The sequence below is a fragment of the Pipra filicauda genome, unplaced genomic scaffold (assembly GCF_003945595.2).
Source record: "Pipra filicauda isolate LSUMZ 115617 unplaced genomic scaffold, ASM394559v2 scaffold7_size6619720_pilon, whole genome shotgun sequence".
Taxonomy (NCBI): Eukaryota; Metazoa; Chordata; class Aves; order Passeriformes; family Pipridae; genus Pipra; species Pipra filicauda.
Window position 1 is genome coordinate 488846 of NW_024104976.1, and position 12287 is coordinate 501132.

Consider the following 12287-nt stretch of genomic DNA (forward strand, 5'->3'; position numbering starts at 1 on the left):
GGGAGACTCCAGTGGCTCAGCAAAAATGTGCAGCTGGTATGGATCACTTGATTTTTTTTTCCCAGTGGTTAGAACCGTCATTCTTCTTAAACACATTTTCCAAGGATTTTAGAATGCATATAATTTACAAGCTTTGTTTATCAAATGCTATGGCTAAAGTTTATTATAAGGTTACAATACAGTAATTATTACATGACAAAGCTAACTGATTCCCAACAGAACTACCCCTGTTCCTTTTATTCTTTGGGTAAGTACAAGCCTTTCTTCTAACGCAGTTCTAAACAAATTACGGGCAAATGTTGCTCCCATATGTAGTACGTAGTAGCATCTGAGTGACTATGAGGAAGTCATCACAGCTGAAGAACAGAAAACAACCTGAGGATGAAGAGAATCAGAAAATAATCTGATCCAGGGTCCAGAACATCTCCTTGGCTGCTGGGGTCTGCAGTGGCAGTGTATTAATGGATTACACACAAGAGTGAGAATAAAAGGCAATGATCTTGGTTGAAGTTTGAACAATATAAGCTATGGAAACCTCTGGCCTTAAGTTTCATAGGTCTATGTGGTTTTACTTCAAAGTCATATTTAGGTTCAAAGATCCTGAAAAAAAAAAAGAATACTCTATCCAGGTTTGTAGTTAGTATTGTGCAATATGAATGAAAAAAGTTCCAAGTGATTCTCGACAAAACGTTATTATGAGTACAGTTCCTCACATTTCTTTCTCAGCCAAATATAAAAATGAACCCCGAAGTTTGGTTATGTATTTGAAATTGAGTGTTATGTCAAGCACTCCACTAGGCCCAGCCATTCTCTCAAATACTTTTAAATGGGTTTTCCCTGGCTTATCAATTACTGATTTAACAGTCAATTAGTTTACTCGTGCAAATCTCTGGGTGTATGACCATGTTATATCAACAGCTGTAACTGCTGCCTGTGGATATTATCTTGGACAAAATGGATGACTCAGTGCATCTTCTCACAAAAATTTGAGGTGTGGTCACCTACTTCAGTATGTTTCTGCCTGGAATAGCAACCTTGAATGACATGCAGCATAAAAGAACAACTCCTGTAATGCTTTTGCTCTTTCTGAAAATTCTTTAACATTCCAAATATTCAGGATGTCCTACACCATTTACTTCTGCCCAATAACGTCAGTTAGGAAGCGATAATTTTTCAGGAATACAATTTACTCACAGTTCTCCTTAGGAAAAAATTCCTCCTTCAGCATTGTTTTTCCCACTCAGTTAGCTAGACTGAACTCCTTCAAGCCAGAATTGCTTGCCTTCTTTTCCAGCTGCCCTAGAAAAGTTACGGGAGAGATATCACCCTCCCATTCTTCTTACATTTCTTCATAATGAATGACAAAATTTGAATAATGCCAGGATGATCCATTATATGGATCCTAGTAGTACAACCCAATGTATTGAACCAAATACGTTAATGTGATTAAGAATCACAACATGGTTTGTTGATTTTTGTTTGTTTGTTTGTTTGGAGGGGGTTCAGAAATCCATTCCTGGGGTTCTGAACTGTCAACCATGAGCAACGGGAAAACAAAAGCCAGTTCAATACAACTTTTTTGAAAACCTTTAAAGAAAGTTTCCAAAACTGGTCTGGAACTCTGAGTATCCTCTACTAATCAATTCTGGCTAACCAAGCTTGTAGAAGTAGATCCATTGCCTTGGCTTCACTCTGTCTCTTTTTATTGATCAGGTTCCTTTGATAACTAGAAAGAACACACCTGGAGATTACAGCTCTGGCTACACCTCAGAGAGAGCTCTCCAGTGAGGAGATCGTGGTTGCTAGGACACACCTCTCCATTTTAATATATGCATGTTTCAAAGTAAACAGAAGCGCTCATAACACATTTGCATTCCCAAATATTCACACTGATTTTGGAGTATGAGCATTCTACAAAACACTGGGGAAAAAAATGCAAGTATGCATCTCAAACATCCCATATTCATTTACTTTTTTGTGGACTAACATCCATAGGCGGTCCCAGTCCTGAATTCAGACTCTCTCTGTTGTAGAGGCTGACTCTTTACCCCAGGGTTTAACATAACACTGCACCATAAAGGAAACACTAGTTCACATTCCAGCCCTTTCACTAAATGGAATGGAAACTGTATACACTCATTCCAGGTATAAAATTAATCTCTTCCTAGTGCTCACTGGCCTATTAGCTTGGCAGCCTTTCAGCACTATGCTTTTAGAGCATTGACACGTTTGAAAGAAGAAAATAACGAGTCTTTAAACTCCTGTTTATAGAATTGGAAATTCTTTGATTCTGTTTCAAAATCACGATGATCATGACATAAAACAGGAGAGTTGTGTGTAAAATGAGTTGTATGCAAGATCTCTGTTATTCACATGCATGTTAAACCTTCTGAGTATGAAAAGACCTGTTTACTTGAAGAAGAAACACTACGGCTTAATGAACTTCACTATTTTGGTAATATGCTACACGTTTACAAAAGATCAACTTCAGAGACTTTTTCTGATGTGTATTTCCCACTTTTTTTTGCAAGACCAAATAAAGAATAGTACTAAGTTCACTTGCACCATTAAATCAGTATGACTTTTTTTCCCCCAAAGCTGCTTCCTTTCTGAATAGTTATAACAGTACCTGGCATTAAAGAATTTCAGTGCAGATATTATACCCAACAAAAACCTCCTATTACATCCTCAGATTATTTGCTGTAATATGCTTCATTTATTTACTCAATTGAACATTTTTGTCTGATTAGTAAGTTTATTCTATACACAGTTTCTTATGTGATTATCTGTGGAGAGTTGGTTGACTTTACTCACTGTTTTCACTGAGACAATGAGATTGCAAAGGGCATAAAGTGATTAAGGGTTTTAAGGTCTGTACATCACACAGGCATCTAACTATATTTTTATGTTGCTATACAAAATAATATACAGTGGTCCTTATTAAGTACATATTATTTAATATATAATAGAATTGTAAAGGTGTAACCACATCTGTTCACACTGATCTTCCAGAACTGTATAACTGAACTTTTTATCCTAGTTAAAAAGATACCAGTTATTTTGGCAAAAAGGTGCTAAGTTATTTTTCCCTATGTTTTGTGTATATAGTATAGACAAATATATTCTGTATATGCCACACGATGAATATGCAACAGTCTCTTTTTTTATATGTATCCTGATCCATAGGATCCATACCTTTGAGTCCCTTTTTCTAAATAAGTCTATCTTCTTGAGAAGATAACGGAATTCAGACAACAACTCCATTTTCTGTTTCTCACAACACTGGTGGCTCCTCTTAGCTGTGGAAGCCTCTAGAAAAAGAGAAGGAAAAGGTTAATTGTCTTGTCACTTGCCCAAGTTTTACACTGCTGTGGGATCACTTCCACTTTACACCGTCTCAGAAGTCCAATTCAGACTTTTCACTAAAATCTTCCTATGCAGATGCACTGACAGCGAAGGCCATCTCTTACCAGAGGGGCCCGAGCACGTTCCCTCAGTGGGCGCGGGGCTCTGCGGAGCCGCCCCCCAGGTACCATTCCCCGCCAGAGACTTCGCTCCCCATCGCAGCCGAGCCGTGGCCTTCTCCGAGCCTGGAGCCTCCAAGTCCGAAGTGGCTCCCAGAGCCTGGCGAAGGCACCCCGGGCCCGGCCGAGGGGCTGCCCGTGGCCGAGCGGCCGCCACCCGGCGCTATGGCCCGAGCTCAGGGGGCTGCAAAGCGCGCCCAGGTGCGGCGGGCGGGGTGGGGGCTGCCCGCGGGGTGGCAGGTGACAAAACCCGCCTGTCATCCGCCCCCGGCGTGGGGCGTGTCCGTTAAATAACGGGGGGACAGCACCACTCCCTCTGCGAGCAGGGCGGGCGCTGCCGCCGGCTTGGGCCGCCTCGGGCCGCGTCATGGCTGACCCGTGCGTCGGCTGCTTCGTGGCCCCGTCGGACATGGAGTCCGTGAGTACTTTCCCGGCGGGCGCACGGGCGGCTTCGGGACCTCGGGCTTATGCGGTGCTGGGAGGGCGGGAAGCCCCGCTGGAGGCTCCGAGCGGCTGCGCTCCTGAGGGGGCCGGGCCCAGGGTCCGTCCCGGCACCGCCCCGCCGGCCGCACGTGGCAGCGCCGCGAAGGCTTCGCGGGGCGGCGGGGACGGAGCGGCCCCGGGAGCGCGAACGGCGCGGGCGGGAGAGGCCCAGCCACGGCCCCGTCCTCTCAGCGCCTCACGGGGAACTGCCCCGTCCCGGGAAGGGACGAGCCGGCTTCGGGCCTTAACTTTTCGACGACTTTATTTTTTTTGTGTGTGTGTGTGTGTGTGTGTGTTTACTATTTTGTAACTGCCAGAGGACACGATTCTTTGCCCTTTCTATTAGCACGCTTAGGCGTTGCGCATTTGGATGGTGGTTAATTGCTACCTTGTAAAGCCTTTGATAGCAGTAAGGGAAGTGTTTCTGTGGTCGCAGGAAGCTATTGAAATATACATTTGTATACACGAAATCACTAACAAATTGGCGGCAATATTACAGGCTTGCTATCATATGCCTTCTGGAAGACCCTCTAGTTTCGTTTTACTCGTTCTGCTTGTTAAGGTAAATTCTCAGATTTAGCTTTGGCACTGGAGTTTTCAATGAGTTACACAAGCACTGTTCTTTTGTGTTATGAGTTAACGTCTAAGGTTGCTTTCCTCCTGCATTCAAATATCATATCTTGTGTTTTGGGAGTGCCTTTTCTTTCTCAACTACCAAGAATCTGGAACCTGGTTGAGCTCTCCTGAGCAAACTTTCTGACTGTGTTTATTACTCATAGGTGAATGTCACTTATGCTCTTGTACAAAGATCTCTACAAACCAAAAAGGCAACTCTCAAGGAAAGCGCAGCAATGCTTTAATCCCTTTTTTCCCCTTTACATCCTAATATATTTGTTCCTGGAACACTTCTTGCGATTCTTCTTGTAGCCAAATCAGCACGTGTTACCTTCAAAAATTGAACTGCTTATCTGTGAAATAGATCATCTTAATTACGTCATTTCATTTGATGTGTGCTTCAGTTGGTCATTTTTTCAGTTGCTGTATGTCTGCTTTGAAGGGCAGTTTTGAAATAGCAAATGTTTTTTTAATCTCAGGGATACTTCTATTAAAAAAAAGGCAACAACAAGAACAGAAAAAAAATCAATCCTCTGACTCTTCTGGTCTCATGTAAATAAAAGATACTTCCTCCGCTATTGAGTGACTGACTGTCCCTATTCTCATTCTAGTTTTTTCATCCTTTCAACTATTTTTAAACCATTGTAATTAGATAAATGGTACTGATATTAATTTCATTTGGAATAGCAAACCAAAAATACAAATGTGCAGGATTTAAGGATTTTACCTAACACAGCAATCATTCAGCTATGTGTGCAAACTTAGAGCTGGAGAAGAACCTATGACAGATAAATCACGGAAGTCCATTGTTCAAAGTCAAGATGCCAAAGGTAGCTTTGGAAATCTTCAATGAAGGGAATTCTTAGGTGGGAAAGAAGACTGGATGTAAGTTTTGAACATTTTGTGAATGCCAGAGACCATCCCAAATATGTTACTATTTTGCTAATGCAGAAAGTTGTGCGTTTGAGGGAAGGGAAAAGAAAAAGAAAAGTCTGCAAAGCCATGTTGTTATATTAGAAATTGTGTTTGCCTAGACAATCTGAGTCCATCACCCTCTATATTATGGTATTCATTTAATTATTTCTAATTATGTGCCTTCCAGGCACATGGTTCACTCAGCACACGTAAAGGATAATGCTGACTTATTGGGGATCTTTGCTGTGCCTTTTGTCCTCTTTAATGAAATAATTGGATAGTCATACTGTAAGACATAAAACTGAACTGTGGTGCACACATACTTGCAAGCCCTTTGGCATTTCTTATCCAACTTTGCAGCCTGGTTTTGGGGGTTTTTTTTCAACATGTATTTTAAGGTTATTTATCATTTAAGCAAAAAACTGCAGTGAAACTCAGAGAGCCACGATCGTGGCAATACGACAGGATTCAAAGGGCAGAGCCTGTCAAAGGGACTTCACACATTGGATCTTCACCTCGCTGGGCTTATTGATAACATTAAACATACTGTTAATTAAGCAACTGGAGAGGGATCAGACTTTTGTTTTGTAAATGGATTTTGTAGCTGTTTGCTAAATCTCCATTCCTGATCTCTGTACCCTTCTGCATTGGCCCCCATCTATTCCTGTCCTTCCCATCTCCCCTCAGATCTGTCACCTAAACGTGCTTCTTTCTCTGTTCCCTAGAGGGGGGGAATTTGCAGAACCAATTTTATTTTTCTTCTACACCATCCAGATGTTTTGAATGCAGTGTGGTCAGAACAGGCATTCGCTCTCCTCTCCTCTCTGTTTTGGTACCTGTTGTTACAGTGGCCACTTCCTTCATCTAACAGTAGTATTTTGATTAAAATTTATGTTCAGTCCTTGCATACCCTGCAGTCCAGGGCTTCTCCAGTTTCTACTGCTTCATAAATGTGTATGAATTCACCCTTGCTGTACCATTGTGGTGAGGAAGCATTCCTTTTCCTATCCACAGAAGAGAGGGAGGTCCACTGATCACACCACTGATCATTCAGAGGTGTGAAGCACTGACAGTGGGAGCTGCACATGAAACCCCCGGTGTCTTACAGTCAGGTTTTTCTAAGATCACAGAGGGAGTTGAGCCAGGGGTTTAGGTGCATGTGTTCAGCTTACATCCAATACTTCTGGTGCAAAGCCCTCAGGAACATTAGCATTTCTTTCATTCTAGTCCGGAAAAGTGTCACTCAGAGTATTGATTCTCACAGTTGGTCTTCTATTCATTTTAATATGCATAAAATTTCCTTTTATGTATTTCTTCCCCCTTTTGTGAGTACAAACAAACATATTTATAAATTTATGCATCACTATTTAAGTACAGACTGTTTAGTAGATGATGTACTTCAGTTTTTTTGGTCTTTCCCATATTGCTTCATACTTCCCAAGTCAGTTCTTACACCATGACTGGAACCAAATGCTGCTTCCTAGTGAAAAGTAATGTGTGATACATGGAGTGTCAGGCAATTCATCAGGAGTAAGGAGGAGATGGCCCTAAGGCAAACAGTTTGCTCTTTAGAATATAATGGTTACTTAACCCTTTAACTCATAGAACATGTGTATAAAGAACAAACTGGAGGGAAAAATTCTTCTCAAGAAGAAATGTTAATTCTCTGTCTTGAAAAGTTTGTAAATGAGAACAAATCCTTAGCCCATCAGTGTTGATATTTATGAGCAACTCTTTTAAATTATAAAAACTGTATTTGAGTTTGTTTGTTGTGAACTATGGATAGTTACTGTAGTACCATGTTCACCAAATGAAACGTAGTTGCAGGCATGTTATTTTTTTTCTGCCTAAGTTCAACCCTGATTATTGTGCATTTGTTTTCAACAAGAGCTGAAATAACTATATTACTTTAATGTAATTTCTTCGTTCTTTAAGATACTTAAAGAAATACTGATGCTCAACTTGAATCCTAAACCATTGGAAGCAAATCAGAAGTAGTTTTAAGAAGTACAGTAGTCATGAGTACCCTCGTCAGTAGTGCTAGCCTTGCATTATTTTTTGCTGGGTTACCTTTTTGTGAAAAGCCACACAGAAACTGGAGACATGAACACATTTTGCACAGGAGAGACAAATGAAATTGTCTAGATAGCTGCTTTCAAATCCACAGAATAAACTTGGTGAAGAATAAGGGCCAGTCTTACTCTGAAAGCTGTGACCAGTTGCTTGCTGTTTATATCCCCAGATACTTTTACCTACAATAGTGTACAAGTAATTTTGGATACAGTTCCCATATATTATTATTATTTTTAAATAAATTTGACTCTGCCCTTTTATGTGAAGTGGCATGCATTGATATTTGCTGATGACTTTTAGGCTGCTGTTTACCTACTCTTGGGTCAGTACGTGCTTTTAAGACTCAGTATGTTTATTTTGTTACATTTTTTTTCCTTTGATACAATATTTACAGAGGAAAATTATTTTTAACTATGTTATTCTTTGCATGGCTTCTGTTTTCATTTTCAAATAGCTGGTTTAGACCCAGACCGAACCAAGTACTTAAGCATATGTGCAACTTTAAGCCCAGGGACTATTCACAACCTTAGAAATTGCATGCAAATTTATGTCCCTGGGGCAGATCAAACCCAGAGAAGCAGTTGTGGAGTTTATCATACGGATTTTGGATTAGAAATCCTGTTGATTTAAGGCCTGAATAGTCTGTTTGGCTGAAGGGCAGTTAATGGGCATTCTGATTCCAAGAAGGTAAAGCAGAGTCCTAGGTCTGAAGAGGTGAACATAAAACTGTTTAGAAATTTTAAGATAAACACATGGGACCACAGCATGGTGTGAGAGAAGGAATGTTGTATAGTGCTAACTCTTAACTTCTAATTCCTGTTTTTAAGGAAATAAAAGGACTGATTTGCTAATTGTCACTGATAGCCCACTATCTTTTTGTTAGTCAAAAGTTTCTGGGTTAAGGGTATGTTGTATTTTTTCTCTCTTTCTACAAAGAAAAGGAAAGAGCAGTTCCTTAGAAAAGGTTCAGCACAAAGCCCTCGGTTACTCCTGAAGGGGTTAACACCGCAAAACTCTCGGAGACATCTGGCAGAAGCTGTGGGTGTTGGGTGTGGCAGATCCCAGGGCCGTACCAGTCTCTACAAGGGAGCTGTCATCCTCCTTGATTTATCCTTCCCTAATGTCACGGGGTATGGATGTTGAAACTGTGGCTAGAATGTGAAATACGAAAAACATGAAGATTATGATTTAGTGTCTGGGGAGGCTCATTGTTGGCCTCTGTTCACAAGTTGTAAGCATTGGAGGTAGCTTGACACAGGTTACAAAATCTGGTATGTAGCACAAAAAAAAAAGGCAGGAATATTTTGGCGTTTGGAACTCCTACATGTGTTAGTGCACGGGAATGAGTGACGGCAACAATTATATCAAAGGCTGCGCTGATGATATATTACGTTGGAAGCACATCGAAGGTGCTTGTAAATAACATTTAGATAAATGTACTTTCTGGTCCTTCATTTGCAAATAAATATAATAGGTACAGTAGATGAACAAAGTAGTGAACTCTAACTGTCTTTACTAAAGACTGTTTGGATAAAGAACTGATAAATTAACGGAGATCAAATGGAAGTGTATTATCCTCATGGTTTGGCATCTTTTTGAATCTGACATCAGTAAGAAGCTAAGTTTTAAAATAGGTTTACATGCAATTTTTCATACTAAAATTGATTTTTATTCTCGACATTTTTCTATCCTCATACAGATAAATATTCTATAATTACAGTAGTTTGATCAAAATGAGTACTGTGGATTTGTGTCAGAATATCCCCATAGAATAAATGTTAACCAAGAGAAATAAGTTTATTGCATAAAATTGTTTTGCTTTTTTCACCTTCTTAAAGCATAATCATAAATGTGATTGTGCTTTCATAATGGTAGAATACAGATGTCATAGTCATAGAAGCTGTTAGCACTTAACTATTATTGTATCTAGTATCTAAAAAATTCTGATACAGCATGATGTATGTAAAGTCTCACAGGTAAAGTTCTATTCTTTTGGACATATATGTATTATTTGATTGGATGATAATTCTATTATTTTCAATAAAAGTCATGTATTTTCAAAGTAAGTGGAACAGTTCTCTGCAATTCAGTTTTCTAAAATAGTGCTTGCTTTAGAAATATCTAAGAGCTCGGTGGGATATCTAGGCTCAAATAAGTTGTAACTTAGCCACTTGAGGCAGAAATTGGAGCCTGATTCATAATAAATAAGTTCCAAATTGGGAAATGGATTTTGATGGATTCAGGTATAATTGAGGTGTGAATTCAGGTATGAATTCCTAGGAGTGAAGGGTATTTGTTCTGGAGTCATGGATGCAATTTTATTTGTTGGAGAAATCCTGGAACAGGACCTGAAGAACTGTTCCTGCCTTCTTTATCATTCTAATAAACTGGTATTGACTGTGGAGCAAGAGCAGTGCTAAATTCTTGTTGAGGAAAAAACACGATTAGATTTTTAAAATACTGTGTTTAATATATAAACCAGTATGTTTAAAGTCATATTTATATGATTTTTTTCCCTATTTATCTGGGTTTTTTGTTGTTGAGTTTTTTTGTGATCTGATTTGTTGAGTGCAGTTATTTTAAAGGACAGAAGTAGGGTTATGCTGTTACTGAGGTCTTTTAAATTGAAATTTTTTTGCCAGAGACTGTTACTCACACTGACAGCCAGGTAGTTGTTTTCATCTAAACGCACCCGGACGTACGATAAAAACACTACAAATCAGTTTATACATCCAGGAACATCTGTGAAACTACTGGTTTTAGAGATGCTTTGTCAAAGGTGTTTAGAAAGCTGCAGTAATTTCTGAAATTTAGGGTAGGATTGTGTTTTGAAATGTTGCTGACATCATGTTCCCTAAGCAGTTCTGCAGCCTGAATTGTATTGGGATCCCACACTAACCTGCTTTAAAGCAGTGAAGTTGCTGCTTTTCTGGTACCTTTCTTTGTATGCTGGAGTCTGTCTTGGCATCACTTTGTATTAACTTTATACAGGTCTAGGTGATTCACCTGATGCAATAGAAGCTGAAGGGCAGTGAAGACTTAGGTATTAAATATGTGTTACTCAGTGGGTTATCTTTCTGAATATCTTTGCTGTCTGAATCTTGTTTGGATTATCAGGTCATTTTATTTCAGTTATATTGTTGAGATCTCTGTATAATCTTATCTTTGCCTTCTCGTGTTCTCATGTAGTACCATCTGAGCTCATACGTATGAAGAAGTCTGGAGTAGTGGAATATTTAGTAGCTTTATTTTAATAAAACCAATAGACTTTATTAAAAAAAAAAATCAGTAGTAAAAATGGGAAAAAAAAAAAGTAATCCCAAAAAAAGAGCGTCACAATATCATAGATATTCTTTCACAAAATTATGTAGATTTGGACCAGTCAGGACATCTGGAGGGAATCTGAAGCCAGAGAAGACGGCTCAGCTATACAAGGCCAAATTAAAAAAAAAAAAAAAAAAAGGCAGCTAGATGGATTCATTATATATGCACAAACCAGGAAATGAACAAAGTGATGAGTTGTAAGATCAGACAATGATGTGCTAATATATAATGTCAACCTACCCAGCATCTCTCATAAACATGGTATGTTTATAAAAACAAAAATCAGCATTTTTCAGAAACAAAAGCTGTAGTTTTGCTATCCTGCCACCCTGCTGCGTGCAGGAAGGTAAACAGCTGAGAAAGCACGTGCCAGGGGAGTTCTGCCGCTGCCTTTGGTGTCCCCACAGCTGTGTGTGACTGGGAATGCTTGAGATACTTAGGACTTGTTACTCGTGGCTTGTCATGATCAGGCAGTGGCCCTGCTCAACGTCCAGGGAGGGTTTTCCTGATAAATATAGGTATGGGTGTCTAACAACCAGGCTACTCTGCTGGTTTGCATCACACTTTCCTGCAAAAATGAGGTCAGCTGCTTTTCCATTTATGGATGCCTTCATTTAGGAGATATGTTGGAGCAAGCTAAAAGTTGTCACAGAGAGAAGGATTGTTCTTAATAGCTACAGAAAGCCCATGGGCTCACAGTTTGAAAGGCCCTTTTAATTATATGAAAGGATCTAGAGACACACATAAATTCAAACATGTTGAAATTTGGTTTCCCAAAAGTCTTTGGATCTTTCTAAAATCACACCTTTCCAAAGTGAAACCACACTTGAGGAAGTTTGATGCATTTTTAAGAGCTTTATTTCAGGTAATGAGAATAAATAGTTAGAAATACGTTGTTACATCATCTTCCATTGGGTTGTTTTTGTGTACTTAGCCTACTCACTACCTTACAAACTGATAATGAAGAATCTAGAGACCTAAAGTGAGGCTGTTTTAATTATTATACCTGTCTTCTTAAAACAGTGATAGATGTGGAAAATTTGGAAGGATGAAAACAAAGAAGAGTTTTTTGGTTGCAAAACTTATTGCATACTTTTCTGAATCTTGCTCTACATAGCAAAACAGCTTTACTTGTGCAAGAAAAGGTAAAATATTTTTAGGACACAGGTTTGTCTTAGGCAAATCCCATTCAAGACCATGAATATTTTTGCTAGCTGTGAATAGGCTTTCGATCATCGGAGTCTTAATAAATTAATGCTGTTGGGTTTATTCATCCTCTGTAAAGAGACTGTTTGAATCACATGCTTAATTTGGAACATCCAGTTTTGTTGTTTTTTTTTCATAATGATGCTA

The 12287-nt window shown here is 39.3% G+C and overlaps 1 protein-coding gene across 1 annotated transcript in view; it reads left to right on the forward strand.

The window, feature by feature from the left end:
- Positions 1 to 3886: 3886 nt before the first annotated feature.
- Positions 3887 to 12287, forward strand: part of BNC1 (basonuclin 1) — a 73558-nt gene continuing 65157 nt past the window's right edge. Inside the window, exon 1 of the mRNA XM_027715790.2 lies at positions 3887 to 3942. Coding sequence (XP_027571591.1) covers positions 3892 to 3942 — 51 coding nt within the window. The 5' untranslated portion in view covers positions 3887 to 3891. The remainder of the gene's footprint in view (positions 3943 to 12287) is intronic.